Source organism: Erpetoichthys calabaricus, chromosome 10, assembly GCF_900747795.2.
Source record: "Erpetoichthys calabaricus chromosome 10, fErpCal1.3, whole genome shotgun sequence".
Lineage (NCBI taxonomy): Eukaryota > Metazoa > Chordata > Cladistia > Polypteriformes > Polypteridae > Erpetoichthys > Erpetoichthys calabaricus.
This window is the reverse complement of record NC_041403.2, coordinates 170,551,523-170,569,020: the sequence shown is the minus strand read 5'-3', so window position 1 is coordinate 170,569,020 and position 17,498 is coordinate 170,551,523. Positions and strand designations below refer to the sequence as shown.

General features: G+C 47.8%; 1 protein-coding gene across 1 annotated transcript in view; it reads right to left on the bottom strand.

Moving 5' to 3' along the window:
- The window catches only part of frem1b (Fras1 related extracellular matrix 1b), a 93,029-nt gene that overhangs the window by 19,618 nt on the left and 55,913 nt on the right, over positions 1-17,498 (bottom strand). The window contains exons 23-25 of the mRNA XM_028812487.2: positions 17,205-17,400; positions 11,126-11,390; positions 3,169-3,583 (exon numbers count right to left, since the gene is read on the bottom strand). Of these exons, the coding sequence (XP_028668320.1) occupies positions 3,169-3,583; positions 11,126-11,390; positions 17,205-17,400 (876 nt within the window). The remainder of the gene's footprint in view (positions 1-3,168; positions 3,584-11,125; positions 11,391-17,204; positions 17,401-17,498) is intronic.

The window sequence follows — 17,498 nt, the reverse complement described above, 5'->3', positions numbered from 1 at the left end:
ATGAACGGAGGCAGACAGGGGTTCAAATGGCACATTGAGGCGATGCCAAGCAGACTACAGGGACTAGACCAGTTCTACATTATGGGCATTATCAGGGGGTCCTTGTTTTACTGGGTGTCCTTCTTGTAACCTTCGAGAAGCCCTGGTGCCCTGCCCGCTGCTTTGTGTTAAGCTGCCAAGAGGTCACTCATGGCCTACCCTGTGGCCCTCTTCACTAAACAATTTCTTGGGCCAGAGGGGCACAACAAATGGTCGCAGCCTGCTGATCGCCAAGCAGCACAGGTGGAGACCTCCCAAAGGCGGCCAATATGAGTGCCAATGTGATCCTAAAAATGCAACTGCTGTTAAAATCGGAATCAAGCATGCCAACACAAGGCTAGTCACATCAAACTGTGCCAGACCTGGGCTGGTATCAACACTCTTATCACAACACCCAGTAAGGTCATGTCTAGCCTGGCATCAACAACCCAGTGTACCAATTAATCAGGATCTCAGTCCAAGATCACCCTCATCATGCCAATATGAACAAAAAGGTCAAGTCCTGATAATGCCAGGCTGATGCGGTCTCCCCCTTGTCACCACCATTAGGTTAGCTCTCGCTCCCCCCGTGACAGTCAAGGGGCACCAGCTGCCCTATGATGAACCATGCGTTACCAAGCAAGCAGTGACCTGTGGCCAAAAGTGTCAACACTTCTGAGGGGACAAAGCATGCGCCCCATTGGTCAAAAACCCCAAAACGCAATGCAATGAAGATAAGCGCCAATGCAGCCTGCTATCTCCATGTCACCTCAGAGGTACAACCACACCGTCGAGCTGGCAGCCGGGCACCCATCACTGGTCTGGTTTGAGTGTCACTTTGTCACCTGCTCCAGACAGAGATAATGAAAGCAAATTAATCTGGGTGTGCCCCCATCAATGCCATCCTCTGAGGCCAGTCAATGCAGGGCCCAGAGGTTCACTTCCACCAGGTGGTCAGTTTAAGATAAAGAGGCTTTGTGGCACAGCTTAGCGGCTAAGGTGGGCATCTGCAGGGGCTGAACTGCCTGGCGAGCTTTGGGTGCACTTTTATATTTTTCTCCAAAGGTTGAAGCTCCGACACTGGTGGGCACTAACACACTCAGAAGCTGCCCCCCAAAAAAACATGAGGGCTTCACTACCACTTCGGGGCACCATGAGCGCGGGGTCAGACACTGGACATCCTGTAAGTCCCTGGCAGAGTATGTGCAGACACTGGCGCATGCCCACAGGATGCCAGATGTAGTTCAACTGTCAGCGTCAATGCAGCCATTCTGACCACTGAGCCACCATTCGGTCTGAGTGGGCTTGCTAAGTCTTGTAATGATACCCACCGTGCCATCATGCCACTTCACCATCCTGAGACTGGGCTAGCGTTAAAAGCCTGTGGTGGCAACAGGAAGCTGTTCAACGGCCATCTTAGAACAAACACACTGGTTCAGCATATTGAAATGGGACCACCTTAAAGTGCCAGTAATGGAAGACCAGGATAGAGAATCCTCGTCTGTGAACCGGTGGCTGGCACAAAGGAGCGTTGGCTCAGGCGGGTTAGGGTGGCCTGGTGACCACTACAACCTTTCAGCACCCTAACAGAAGGCCGTTGCCCTCCAGAGTTTTCCTTTTCTGTGTTTTAAGACACTGCCTTTTTGACAGAAGCCATTTGTGTGCCCCTGCCACCCCTTTTTCTGTGCCATCTGCGTTGACTGCTTGTGTTTCGGCAGAGTGCTATGCCAAAGGACGTGCCAACTTCTGTTCTGTGGCCTTGAAAACCCGACATATCTCTCGCTGTAAACAGAATTTGGGAAATGTTGGCTTTGGTTGCCTTCAAGCCTCGTAAGAAATCTGTGAACCCCTAAACAAAGGCGCAGGTGGCATCGGCAGTGTGCCGTCCGCTCGACCTACTCTGTCCAAAGGCGCTCACACAGCTGCATCTTCTGAGGTCACGGGACCTTCTTGGGCCAATGTCAAAGGCAAGGTGAGAATGGAGGCCTGTGCCAGGGCCCTGCCCTCTATGCCCCATTTTTAGGCCTGCAGTTACTGAAAACCTCTGAGAATTTCAGGTTACTTTGGTGACGAGTGGCATTGTGTCACCTGACTTCCTGAGGACTGGAAAAGAGTGGGAGCAGTGGTGGAGAAGGAGGAGGAGGAGGAGGTAAATAGCATAAATGATGGCGCTTGCTACACCAAGCCCTGCCAGGTCTACTAGTTAGGTCAGGCATTGTGGGCACTGGCACATACTCCATGACTCGGTGCCAGAGCTACACGTCCTGGAAGGCCAGGTCAGGCTGGGCATTGGAGTGGCAGGCATGGCTCATGCCAGGGCTACTAAACCCGCTAAAGACACCCAGCAAGGTCTGTTTGGGACCAGCTCTCTACAAAATGGACCAACCGATTCAGGCACCCAGATGACTTTCTGGGCAGCGCTAAGGGCCTGTGACAGCGAGCTCATTCTTGCGTGTCCGCCTCACGCGCGATATTGGGGGGTCTGTCTTGGGTCCTTCAATGCTGTGACTGAAATACTATCAGGCTATTCAAGATGGCATTTGGTTGCCCTCCTTAAATTTCCGTCATTGTAAGAGACACAAACTTATCGGACAGTGTTGAGACCAACCACTCCTATGCATGGCGTCCCATAATCTGACGAGCTTGAATTGCCCTGTGGCAGCCCCAGGACATCTTCACCATGGAGAGCAGGGCTGGTATCTGATCTCTGCCTTCCAGCCAGTATATGGCGCCTTTCAGACCCTCTAGTTTCATTTTTGGATGATGGCCATTGAGGGACCACTAAGCTAATTTGGTTTCATTTATTTTTAGTGGCACGCTTCTCAAAACTGTCTCAGAGCACAAAAGAAGCCATGCCATGTCAAGTGTGGGCGGGCGCGTTAATGCCAGGCTTTAAGAAATATTTGACTCAACAGCACCTCCGACAGGTCAATACCGATAAGTCGGTGGTAGAGACGGCCGTCAGGTCAGCAGCCCCTCGACGGCCTCTGCTCTGATTCACTAAGGATTTTCTGTGACAGTGTCATGAAGGATGGCGCACTGTCATCCAGAAGGGGCCTGTAGCCAATACTGGAATGCACTGCTTACCACTGGGCACACCTTGCCACGCACATCTGGGCACAGACACAACGTAATCCTGCCCGAACTCACCTGTACAGTAAAGGTCATCGGCTCCTTGCGCAGCTGTCCATGTAACAGGAAGCCATCGTTGGTTCCATCCGAGGCAACAAACCCAAAGTGGTCGACCTCTGCTTTGCCCCCGTCGTGCCGATACGTCACATCCATGTTGTTCACGTCCAGCTGAGTGAAGCTGCCCACTGCCAGAGTCCTGCCCTTTAGGAGGAGCTGGCCGTGCCGAGGGTGCTGGCTGATGGAGTAGACGAGTCGGTTCATTGGCGTGTCGGGGTCGCCGAGTTCCAGGGTCTCCGGACCAATGGTCACCGTGGTGCCCTCAAGAAGCTGCAAACCTCTGTTCCGAAGTAACGTGGGGGGGATGCGGTCCACCTGCTTAATGACGAACTTGAGAGAGCCGGACTTGGTTGTCAAGCCGTTGCTGACCACGAAGCTGTGGAGAAAATAGAGAACCCTGAGAACAAGACCTGAATGAGGATCCTGGGCCACCACGGACCACCACAGGCAGTCAAGGGTGTCTTTCTGGCCCAAACGGGTCACTTCACCCACCTGTACATTCTTGCAGTAAATCTCGACAGAAAGGCGCTATATAAAATATTGTTTTGCCATCTGCTCTTTCTACCTTGAAGGACGGCTAACACCAGACAGATGCCACACCGACGTTCAAATAATCCAAAAAGACCCGAGGGCTGCCACAGGGTATTGAACTCCGGTCACTGCACCGAGGGACAGGCCCAGGGTGACAGGCTTTGGGGCTCATTTTGATTCATCTTGTCAGTGGTGTCACCATGGCACCACAGGTCACGTGATCGATGGCAGCACTGCAGCTCATTTGTCAGCTGGTCGTTGTGAGCGGACGCTGCACGGCCTTTTCATGGCGTTAAGGTTTGTGTCGTTCGAGTTGTTACTGTGTAGTCAACCTGATGGCTGATCTGACGTGGACTTCACCTGCCAGCCTGCCACCTTCTTCTCTGGAATTGCCCTTAAAATCTCTTCCACTTGATGAAATGAAAGAACATTCTGTTAGTCCAAATGGGGTTCATCAAACAAATCTCGTAGCTCAAACGTTGAACGAGTTGTTTTGAATAAAAGAAATAAAAGAGCGAGAGTTAGGATATAGAGGGTTGGAAAATGGATGGATGAAAAGTCTTTAAGCAAAGCAAAGGAGAGCGAGGAGAGTGCCCTCAGACAAAACCGACACGACGTGCCCAAAAAGACATCACGAAACGGAAACATTTTTGATTTGACTTCTTAACTTCTTTTTATCACGGTGATGATGACATCGCCTTGGCAGCCTTTTTACCGTTCATACTGCCATTATGTGCCATTCTCCATATATGCCAGGGGCTGCCATCGATGTGGCTTGTGACGGTGGCTGTTTGAGCGGACACTTGCGAGGTGGTCTCTCTTCTCAATTCCGACAATGTGACAACACGCCCTCGCCTACTTCCCGTTTCCTTCTCAAATGGCTTCTTCTTGGCCTCTTCTAACAGCCCAGAAGGCAGCGCCCAGGGTGCAGAGGAGGGCCATCACACTGAAGGAAGGGCCACAGGGTTTGGGCTCTGGGAAGGAAGCAATAGGTAGGCCAGGGCAGTCCACAGAGGGTGGGAGTCGAAACTTAACCCCCCCACACTGGATGGGATGAGCCATTTAGTGCAGGCAGGGGTCCACAGAGGAATGGCAGGTCAAGAGGGCAAGGAGTGGAGGTGGTGAACAGTTTACCAAGGCTCAAGTCGAGTCTCAGAATTGAACCTTTGAATGTTTTGTAAGGCGTCTGCAGCCCCCAAAGATCATGGAATTGGGTCCTAGCGGCCAGCAGCTAAAATGGAGGCCTCCTAAGAAAGCCAAAATGTCATTGGCATCTTTTCAAAGCCACGCTGAAAACAATAAAAGTGAATTCTCCGTCAATCCAAACAACTTCATAAAATAAATCAATAAATAAAAATGAAACGGACGCAACCAGGAAGAGCCTGCGGTCCTGTGACGGTCAGCTCACCTCACTGCCGCCCTCCCGTGAACACCACAATATCCGGACAGTTCAGTGTGGTTTGTCCATGTGAGGAAGACCATGGCAGCCATCCTCTTCAGCATCACTAAGAGGAAAACCGACACCAACAGCAAATTACGTGCTTGATCTTCACTTGGCCGTCCGCCTCACCGGCCATCCGCTGATAAATGAAGATCCGGGGAAGAGGAGAGACGAGGCCATCGCTTTCACACCAGAGCCGTGCAGCATCTGGCAAAGGGTCTCACTGCAGAGGCTAATTATGTGGAAGAATTCCTGAAAAAACGTTTTGGAAAGCAGCGTGCGGAGCCCGGCCAGGAGTCATCATCCGGCTAATAATCTCCATTCATCATTCGCCGTCAAACGACGACATCACGCCTCTCGTCAGGTGACGCGGCCTTTGTGGACTGCAGGAGGAGCCGACGCACCCACAGACAGCGGACCCTGATGAATGGGAGGCCCCCACTTAAAACGTTTGTGGGCCTTGATGGAGAAGCTTCTGGAAACGGAAAATGAGCAGAAATGGAAATGGAAAAAAAAATAAAAGCAACAAACCCTGTGGACTCCACCCAGAGGGCCAGGCAGCACTGACGGGGGTCACGAGACGTCCTGAAGCAACAGCGGCGGGTGATCACCGTCACATCCAAAGAGGCGGGAGGGCCACTTGGGGTGACAATCGATGTCACAGAGCACGAGAATCGGTCACAATGAGGACAACTGCGCGGTGCTGCTGCTTACAGAAGTACGGAGCATCGGGGAGAAATGGAGTCGAGTCCGACGTCAAATCAGTTTTGGACTCAACATCTGAATTTAGCTCTCGTCTCTTTTCAGACAACTTTTCTGTATTTTGCCAGTTGTTGTGTGAATTTTGTTAATACGCTCATTTATTTAGTTCCTTTTAGGGTTTAACAGGCAGCCAGGCCTACTGATGGTGACGGGGCCCTTTTGTGAGTGTCCTGAGGACGCCAGCGCTGCTGGTACCCGCCGAAGGGGTCTCTCGAGGGTCTTCACAAGGGCTGCTCCGAAGTTTTTCTTTTTTGTAAATCCTGTCATTTCCACAAGTTCACCACAGTTCCTGGCCTTCAAAAGCCCCACATGAAGCCCCCCATTGGCCAAGCTGTGCTCCTCGGCTCTCTCTTCCGGTTTACATTTCTGGTTAGCATCTTGGATTTTTCCCTTCACTGGTCTGCCCTTTTGTTCTTTTCTTTTGTATTTTTTGGTAATGCAGTTCTTTGAACTACTCTGGGAATTTGGAGAATTGTAGTCTTTGGATATTCTTTATTAATCAGTAAACTGTAATCTAAACCCTTTGCTCGGTTTGGCCAAAGGACCCCCTTTCCTGTCCCCCTTTGATGATTTTTCAAATGCTTCTGCCTTTTTGAGTATTTCTAGACTATCTTGGCCTTGCGCCTTTTCTTTGAGTGCTTTAGCGTTCTTCACCATTTAACCCTATTTGAGAGTTTAGACCTTCGGCCTTTTGATGACTGTTTTGTCCTTTGGACCCTTTGAGCCTCGAGGCCTAAATCCACATATTAGCAAGACTGAGAATGGCATGAAGACCCAGGAAGGTCCTGTCAAGGGCATCATCACTGTGCTCTAATCAAAGAAGAGGGCGGCCAACACGTATCCATCCACACTCCAATAGCCCACTTCATCTGGTAAGTTACATATGTGAGTGTGTGTGTACGAGAAATGCAGGGGAACCCTGATAGCCCCCTCTCTCCCCTCAAACACTGAGCTGTGTTTGGCATCAAGCGCCACCGCAACAGATGGCACAAATGGGAACAGAGTGACAGAGTGCACAGCGGCCGTCGCAGTAACAAGAAGAAAAAGACGCCGAAGCCTTTGCAGAAATTACCTTCCACCAAGTGACGGGCAAAAGAGACGAGAAAAGTGAGGCGGCTGGCAAGAATCACGCAGCAGAAGGCAGCTAACACAAGTTGGCGTCAATTCTGTTAGGGTGTTGTCGTCGGAGCCAAGAGACACGAGACTCCTTTAAGTTAAAATCAAAGCCTCCTTTACTTCGTTCTCCTTCTTGCCAAAGAAACTGTTTCCAGGACCTGAAACTTCCGAGGGCAGCATGGCATGCCGCTTGTGCATTTGTGGGAATGCAGTTGGCCAAGTCTGCAGCACCGCTGGCATGGCCTGCCTGCTGGGGGAGTCAGTAAACCGCCACGTAAAGGCCTGTCACACGTACAGTGGTGCTGCAAGGATGGGCTGGCAGAGGCTCTTGGCCTTAAAGACCCCAGCATGGGACAAAGCCTGGCAAGCACGTGCGTGGCATTAAATACAGCAGGTCAATGTTGTTTCTTCTATATAGCACCTTTCATATTGAATACTTTTATGATCAAAGAATCAAACTGAGCTCATTTTACAGAACACTTGTAAAGTTTTAAAAATAACAAGGTGCTGCCACAGAAGTGGCCATCCCACCCCACGTCGCCACCCGGCCCTGCCAGCTCATGGACTGAATAGATCTGAATAAATGGAGCTGCCCACCATGTGGCCCCAAACCGCGAGGTGCCATTGGGCAGCGCGAGACCCCTTAGCGGTGACCCTCAGACAGTCCCAGAACATGGAACGAGAAGAGCCAAAGGCGACGTATGAAGGGAACACTGCCACCCAGCATGGTTTCACCAAGAAGAGACGACCAACTTCCCATCACGAGTTTCAGTTTTACAAATCAAAGCGGCCTTCCCTGTTTGCCCACCGCTTGGTTACAAAGACTCAGAGCCTGCTCATCGGAGACCTGCTAAGGTGGCCTTTCTCCTGGACCCCTGCTACAATAAGCGCCCCTGAGTAACCTGGGACAAGATTTCAAGGTTTACAAATAAATGTTCACGTTTTGCTTTTAATTCCAACTTCATTTTCTTCTTCTGAAAATGACTCATTGTTTCAGTTCCAATGTTTCTACGCAGTCATCATGTGCTTGGTGGTGGGTTGCAGTACACAAAGGCGTCACTGCCGTCACATATCTGCCGTGATCACAACACGTGACATCAGCGACGCTTTCAAACTTTCTGGAGCCGGTGAGACAAGGAGAGGATATTCAGTGTACTGACTGCCAAGAGCAGGGGATCAAGCGAGGTCAAGAACGGCAAGCTACGTAAGACGGAGCACGGAGAGAAGAAGCCTGAACAGTTTACGTGACGGAGCCAAAATGAAAGAACGAATGTAAATCACCGTCAGAAAAGAGCTCAAAGCCAACGGGCGACCAGACTCAAAATGGGACGCCTCCCATAAACTTGGACAATGAGGCCACTGAGCCACCTGCTTTTCAAGTGTGTGTGTCTGAGACCTCCATAAACACAGTCCCCCGGCCCACCCTAGCTCCTGACCAGACTCACAAAACGGGGAAAAACAAGATGGCATCGTGGAATAACAAAAATGATTTATGTTCAACGTTTAAAAAGCAACCAATAGAAAAACCTACAGCATGTCAACGATCTCAAAAACCCCCAAAACAAAACTCTGAAACACACACCAGATCTTGACATGTTGTCTTCGCTCTTTCATATCCAATTCTTACGCATTGCGTTCGGTGACTGACATCTTTAATCTGGCTACCCTGTCGTTTGGGATGTGAACCGCACAAACTCAAAACGGTCCCGTTGGCATTCCAAATCTCCTCTGGCCCGTCTTGCAGAGGTTCTTTCATCAGGTCAACATCAAACTTGGTGATGAAACAAAACGAGTTCAGAACAAGCCACAAATCTCCACACTCAAGTCACTCAGACTTTAGCCAAAGGCTTCTGGCCGTCCACCTTGGAGTTCGCATTTGAGAGCTCAAGGAACAACTGGCACTGGATGAATGGAATTAGTCCAGGGGATCAAGACCGTTATTTTAAAATGAGTTCATCCAGAACACGGGACGTAGCCGGACACTTGTTAAGGGTCAACTTCACACAAACATTAGGAGGTTTTTCTTTACATAGAGAACCACAGACACTCAGAATAAGTGACCAAGAAGACAGGAGGACATGTGGATAGGACTGGCGAGCTTTATGGGCTGAATGGCCTGTTCTCGTCCAGATCGTCCTAATGGATGAGCAGTCCAGAGGTGTAGACTAAACAACGCCAGACCCAACGTCACAGGCATCCACCTCTACCCTCATAAGGAAGTGCTGCACCAGGAAATCCTCAGAATAAAGAAATCCTAAGGGCTGTCAAGTCTCCTGAGCGTCTGCTGGCTAAGCTGAGGATGGAGCCATGAGGGGGCTCAGACCATGCCAGTCAAAAAATCCCACTGATGGATGCATTTGCTGCTGTGGTGAGTGGTTACTCAGGAGTACGCCACATTCACCTTTTTCTGTTTTTTCCTTCTTTCAAACATAATCCAGTCTAAGATACTGTTATGAATCGCCTCGTTCTTCTGTTTTTTTCCGTCATCAATGCTCATTAAATGCCAACCTTTGGCTTTTTTTGCTTTGATGGTGACGTCATGTTTATGCCATCATGTGTGCATTTTTCATGGTCGCAGACATCATGCTCAAGGTTGCTACCAGCTGCAGTTTTGGCATGAAAATTGTGGTGGGGCGGCATGGCTTCCAAAAAGAGAGCGTCAGAAGGGCTGGAGTCAATCATGTGTGTGTCTGAGTGTGAGATCAGGAAGCACTTCCTGAGCAGCATTTATGAAAGCCGTTTATCTGCTGAAATTCATGGCCAGCAGGGAGTCATGGGACGGATCCTGGCTTGAGTTGGGGAAAGTGAACAAAGATGGCATTACATCTGACGCCGAGTGAGTCGTGTAAGGCAGTGTTGGTGGCGTTAATGTGCAATCAGAGGGCACAGCAGAGGAAAGGGCATTGGAGCAGAAGATGTGGAAGATCAGAGTGGTGACATAAGGGGATGAAGGAAAGACACGGCATTTGACAATGAATTCGGCTGGCAGCCACTGTGATGATGTCATTTAAATAATGCTAAAGAAAATAAAAAGTAATTGTGATTCATGCACACAATGACGACTACTGCACAACAGCGAGATGTGCAAGTTCATGCTCAGCTTTCAACCCCAAAGCAGAACAGAACAGTTGGGGCTGCACCAAACAAAGGCCAAGGAGACTTTCCATAGCCTGACCAAGTAACCCAAAAACAAACAGCCAAGCTGCACCAGGTACAAAGAAATGTCATAGAATCCAAAAAGGCATTTCCTATCTAGAACAGTATCATGGAAAACTGTAAAACGTGCATTATGACGACAAAGGGGAGTTTGCTACGAACCTTTCAACAAGCGCTCTTCTCTCGGCCTTGAGGATGGCTCACTGCCGATTGAATTCTTGCACAACAGCGCCATCTGCTGTGCCCCACTCGCCAACTGGCTGCCTCTGCTCTGTGATTCTCATTCCCCAGCGTACTTCAGATGAGTAACAAATCAAACCAGTGTGCGCGCGGCTCATGCGCTCTCTCTCTGGACTGAGGATTCTGCTTGTTCGTTGCCCTTTTGACCGGAGACCACAAGTTGTGCCTCATGTATCTCGTTCCCAGTCCAAACTCCCTGGTCTGCGATTTCAGCTGATGTAGCTCACCCCTTGTCACAGAACCCTAACCCCCAAAAGCCACCCCTGACCCATCGCTGAGGTGTTTGCCCAGCATCTTTCTCACAACACGACTGATCTCTTACCACAGATGGAGATGTGGCCTTCGCCTCCTCTGTCAAACCTGTAAGGCCAGTCTTTGAGATCTCCAGTTTCCAATCCCGGCCTCCCCCAAAGCTGTATCTTTGATCCGAAGGTCCCTCCCAAATTCACCCTGTGGCCACATGTCTGCCCTTTTATATGGTTATGTCCTTTTGTCTAACTTTAATGAACCCCCTCCTGTTTAGCACTTCTCCAGGGGCTCCCTGACTGCTCCTCGGCATGTCTTGCCACCTTTTTCCAGGGACTCGGAGAGCTAAAGAACTCGGTGACGTTGCCCCAGACCTGCCACCCCTCATATCTCTGCTGCCACCCCTCAGCAGCTATTCCTTCTCACCTCAAGAAATCGTCTCCCGTCTCGTGACTGTTGTCATGCACATAACAGACTTTTTGGGCCGCCACATCCAACTGGCTGAAGTCGGTGATGGGGAGGCCAGGATAATTGATGAACTCGATGTGACCGTGGGCAGGTGGTGCCGAGACGGCATACTGCAGCTCCTCCGCTCTGCCAGTGCCATCTGTTGCCAGAAGAACATCTGTCGTCAAGGTGACCTTGTCACCCTCTGTTAGAGTTACGGGTTTGGTAAGAAGAGCAATGTCACCTTAAAAAGGAGAAAAGGGAGGCAAGTTAGAAGGAGTCAGCGGGCAGACAGACAGACAGAAGGGCACATCTGAGGAAGTCGGCAAAGTGTCGGCCTGCCCTCTGGATTTGTCATGATTACTGGGGGGAGGTGCCATGTGTCACTCCTCATTTCCCAAACATTTCCACTTTGTACATAAATTAGCGAGACAAATGACAAAAGGGAGCGTGGCCATCCATCCAGTAATACTTCTACTGCACCATCCACGGAATTTATTAGCTCAAGAATGGGTAAGCATGAAGGACCCACATTTACATCTCCAGGGGTCTCTTTCACTTTCACTCAAGCCGACCCAAGCGTTAACAAGCTGAGAAGCACAAGGCAGAGAAAGCCTCTCTTACACTGGCACAACTTTATCTATCTGGAATGCAGTCGCAGCTCTCCTGGCACTAGACCTGTAAACTGTCCATCTGACGTCACTGGTGTACAAAATGGGAGTCGGGCCTGGATGGGGAGGCCAGTGCACTGTCACACACACCCCGACACCACACAACACACTCCGCTTGGCGATGTGGGATACAACAGGAAAAACCCGAATGGATAGAGAGAGTGTGCCACAAGTTGAACCCTGCAGTGCTGGCTGGCGTGACACCATGAAGAGCTCACCCACCCTGGCCTGAACTTTTGATCCCACCGACATGATGGAAACAATCAAGTTTAAAATTTTAGCTTTACTTAGTGGGCTACATTTCTTTCTTCACCAACACGATCAAACTCCCAACCTTTTTTACTCAAAATGTGCAAAATGATGATGTGAGAGACGTCCTGCTCAGCGCGCTGTACTCTTAGTGAGCTTGAGATTTAGGATCCATTAGATTTCATTCACCATGTAACTGTACAGCAGGGTAAATGAGCAGTTACTGTAGTTTGATCTCTTATATTCTGTTCATCTTATTTTTTATATTTGCTCTTCGTGTCACTTGTGTGTTTGTCTATCTATACAGTTGTGACCCAAGTAATTTCCTGTAAGATTAATAAAGGATTCAGTTTCTGAATTCACTGCCCACTTCCCAAACTGGCAAGCAAACGGTCACCGCACTCTTATGTAAGCCTGTCACTCAGCTTTTGATCGGTAGCTTTGGATGCCACCCGATTGCCATGCTGGATATGTGAACACTATAAGCTGCAGGGGGCGCTATTGGGCTGTCCCTGAGCCCAGAATAAAACCCAAGTGGGTTAACTAAATAAATACGTAAGAAACACGAGGAGCACACATCTCCAAGTAGCAAACAATGAACTGGCTGCCCTATGTGACAGTCCCGTTTACTGTTCCTATCAGACGGGGGTGCCCACTGTGTGTACCCACCTCCAACACCCCAAAATGCACCCCTCCCCATTCCAACAGCCTCTGGTCCACTCCCTTGACCATTTGTCCTCCAGATGCCCAGTTAAAAGTAAGTCCTCTTCAGTTTGACAATGAGCCCCATCTTAGTGAGGACGTGTGGCTTCGCCTGGAAAGCATTAGGGAAAGAGGCCTAATTTTAGGAGTGTGTTATAGATGCAGACAGTCAGTTCAACACACATCTTTTTAGTAATAATAAGTAGGCAAGTTTACAGGGGGATATTATAGTCATGGGGGGCTTTAACTATCCGAATAGTAACTGGGTTAACCTTGCAAACAGCAGAATTTTTAGATTTAATGTCAGTGACTGTTCGTTAACACAGCATGTTAAAGCACCAATGTGGGGGTGAAGCCTGTCAGGATTTAGCATTTACAACTGAGGGTGTACAGGTGATTGGACCACTAGGGTCACATGACCATAATATAATACAATTCTCAGTATTTTGGAAGAGTGCGGATGCAAAGACTCAAAATGTTAAGTTGAACTTTAGTAGGGCAACATTTGAGCAAATGCGGCAAAGTCTAAGGAGGATGGACTGGGATAAGCTTTTAAAGTGTGGAGACAGTCGAGGAGCAGAGGAACAGGTTTAGAAATGTTTTACATGGAATGCAGGACAGGTACACACCAAAATGTGGAATTAATAGGACATCAAAAAAACTCTGTAGTGGGTTAACAAAAAGTTAAAAACGAAGCTGCCAAAAAAAAAAAAAAAAAAAAAACGACGAATAAGACGTATCAGACTAACAACTCGTATGAGGACATGAGGGCAGCCATTAAGAAGGATATCACGGAGGTTAAGAGACAGTTGGAGAGGAAAATAGCAGATAAGGTATAAGAGATCGTTAATAGCAAAAGATCAGTCAAGGAGGAGGTGAAGTGCATCAGGAATAGTAACGGGGGATTAAAAGATACAGACAGGGAAACAGCAGATGTCCTAAACTCACATTTTATGAAGGTGTTCACAAACGAGGAAGTGGATAACCTCGCAGCAGGAGATGGGACGACTAAGGGGGTACTGAGGGATTTGGAAATTGTAGAGAGAGAGAGAGAGAGAGAGAGAGAGAGAGAGAGAGAAGAGCTGTGTGGATTAAACAGGCTGAAATCAAACAAATCTCCTGGACCAGATAATATCTACCGCTAAGTTTTTGACACATGTTTTTAGAAAGTCACTGCACACTGGGGAAATTCATAAGGACTGGAAAATGACAAATACCATCCCATTATATAAAAAGGGATGACTGTGCAGATCCAAGCCACTAGAGGCCAGTAAGCTTAACGTGCTTCACAGGAAAACTAATGGAAGGAATTATTAGGGATAAGACTGAGCAGCACATAGTTATTAGGAACAATCAGCAGAAGGGGTCAGAAGAGGGAGGCCATATTTTACTGACATGATGGAATTCTATAAGGAAACAACAAAAGGATACGACCAGAGTGGAGCACCCGAGATTATTTATCTCATCTTTCAGAAAGCATTTGAGAATGTGCCACATCAGAGTGTAGGCATCAAACCAGAAGAAGTGGCAGTTCAGGGTGATGTTTGTAGATGGGTGAGGAATTGGCTCAGACACAGAGAGCAGAGGGTGATGGTGTGAGGAACCTCATCAGAATTGGCTGATGTTAAGAATGGTGTCCAGCAGGGGGCAGTGCTGGGGCTGCTGGTATCTATATAAATAAAACTCTTTTCGTGTTTGAAACGGAAATGACGTATGACCACAGAACATATTATAATATAGGAACTTATTATTTGTGTGAGTTATTTTATTGATATTGAAAAGAAGAAAAGACTGTTTAAATAAGGAGCTGGGAAGGTGAATGTAAAGAAGCAGCCAGCGGTAAAGCAAGTGAGACTCCGTAATAAGGACGGTTGGGTGCACGGAGAAGGAGTGCCGGCTAACCTAGAAGGACCTTCGGAGCACACGGCTTTACTTTGCTGTTATGGTGCGGGCGTCGGCCTTAGACGGACGCTAACGCCGAGACACCTGGGTAAGACAGACTTCTTCCTTCAACAAAGGAATCGTCGCCAGGCCGGTGAGATCGCTTTTTACATTTAAATTCAGTATACGAGTCAGCGGAACGTGTCTGACTGGATCACTGGATTCACTGCAGATTTCCCAGGCCAAGTGAATTTAGACTTTAAAACAAAGTTGATATAAAAACATCTGGGGATTGTGTGTGTGTCTAATTTATATTTGTATATAGATGTAATACAGGATTAAGTACTGTGAATATATTTGGGCTGTTTGTAAATAAGGTCATTTTCCATTTCTTTTCCTTGCTTTCTTTCTTTGCTGTTTCGCCGTTTTCTGGGGACTATATTATAGAGTGTTTAAGGGGTGGCATATTAATTAGGGTTTATTATAGATTTGACAAGGATTTAAAGGGTCTTTATTGTTTTGTTTGATTTATAATATATTCTTTTTTGATTGTTTAAAGAATTGTTGGGGTGATTATTTCCTTTGTATAAATTCATAAAAGACAACACCAAGATGAGGATATCAAATTAGGGCTAAGGTTTGGTTGGGTTCCATACTTAATAGAATTCATTTTCCTAAGAGTAGGAGATTTTTGTGTGTGCTGGGCTCCTCATTCAACTTAAGAGGAACGCGCTACACCTTAATAGTAAGAGAGATGAAGGAAACAGCTTTGCGTCTTTCTATTTTTTAACTGCGCTGAGCTGTAAACAATGTGAAGACGAGACCACCTTCAGCGGCGAGGGCTCGTAAGAACAAAGTGGACGCTGGGAGGCGCGGAATGTAGGGCTTTTCCTCCTGGTCAGCAGCTTCGCAGTTTCGGGCAGCGTCCTCTCTTCTCGTACTGTTTGTCACACTTCAAGTGCCCCGTCGGCTCCTGGGACAGTGGAAATCTTTGAGAATAAGTGTAATCGGCGCTATTGAAGTGGGACTCTCTTGGTAAATTGTGGTGCACGGCTACTTACTGTCCCTTAAGATGAATTTGGGTCACTAAAACCCCCCAACATTCAAGGTTGCTTTTGTGATGAATTCTTTTAAGAAAATGGAGGGTTTATATCTAAAAAGATATACGGACCTCTTCATGTGAAGTATTAGACTTGGGAATTGTTTGGACCTTCTGCTCGCTAAGCACGGAAAGGCAGCGTCCACATTCCTCACAATAATTTTTTGCTTAAATCACAGGCACATAGTGTAAGGTTGTCAAGCAGGTAGGTCGCCTGAAACCACTGCAGTAGTACTCAGTGTATCTTTACTTCTTAAATGTTAATGTTTGACTGTTTAATAATTTATACACTTCTTATATCTTCTTCACATTCTTTTATCAAAATGTTTTACTACTTAATATTTATATAATTTCTATTTATTGTAAATGCTCTTTATTTGTTCAAAAATAACATTGGTAAATAACAAACTTATTTTATAAATACTACATTTTAGTTTTTTTCCCTGGCACTCAGTGAGCGAAGCCACTGGGTAATCAGCTAGTTTTTAATATTTATAAATGAATTAGATAGGAATATAAGGAACAAGCTGGTTACACATAGGAAGTAAAAATGTTTGGTTTGAATACACGACAAGAGGTCTGAAAATCAAAAGTACACCTGGACTCTAAGCTATCGACTTCCAGACAGTGTGCAGAAGCCATTAACAGAATGTCAGGTTATATAGTGCCTTGATGTGTGAAGTACAAGTCACAGGAGGTTCTGCTCAAGCTTTATAACACACTGGTGAGGCCTCATCTGGAGTCCTGTGTGTGTTTGGGTGTCCAGGCTACAAAAAGGACACAGCAGCACAAGAGAAGGTCCAGAGAAGAGCGACTGGGCTGAGTCAGGGCTACAGGGGATGAGTGATGAGCCTTTACAGTGATGAAGAGGAGACCTGACTGAAGAGTTTAAAATGATGAAGGGGATTAGTCCAGGGGATAAAATGAGTTCATCAGGAACACGGGGACACCGCTGGAAACTTGTTAAGAGTAAATTTGGCACAAACATTTGGAAGTTTTTCTTTACACAGAGAACCACAGACACTTGGAATAAGCGACCAAGTAGTGGTCAGGAGGACTTGAGGGACTTTCAAAACTCAACTTGATGTTTTTTAGAAGAATGAAGTGGACAGGACTGGTGAGCCTTGTTGGGCTGAATGGCTCTGTCTAAATTGTTCTAATGTTTGAAAATAAAAACGTTCAGCTCCCTCCTTTAAAGCCTCAGCTCATGACCAACACTGGGGTCTCTTCAGGTCAGCAGAAAGGACAGCAGGCTACAGCATCCCACACTGGCTCCAGGCATGTCTGCCATTGGCCCCTTGACTGAAATGTGTATCGAGAGGTCAAGCAGCAGGACACAGGGGCCTGAGCAGCACTTGTCACCTGGTGGTAGATGACTCCCCCCTACTAGAGAATGTCCAGCAAACTTAGCAAGCCATAAAACAAGTCACAAGGAATCGATGCTGCCAGGATTTACCTTTATGGGCATTGAGCAGCGAAATGTGGAAGACCTCAGCAGGGGACTCGTTGTCATGGTCCGTCAGGTAAAAGCGGAAGCTGTCATGGCCCTCCGAGCCCAGCAGCGTCGTGTGCAGGTACCACAGGCGATTCATGTCCACCTCCTCCTGTGTGAAGTTCATTCCAGGAAGTAACAGGAGCCAGCCGGCCTTCGTCTGTCAAAAGACAAAGCAAGGTTGTGGTTTGGTCACCAGTACAGTGAAGTGACATCCTGCCATGCAGTCAGAGTCACAAGAGTTCTAAAGTTATTCTG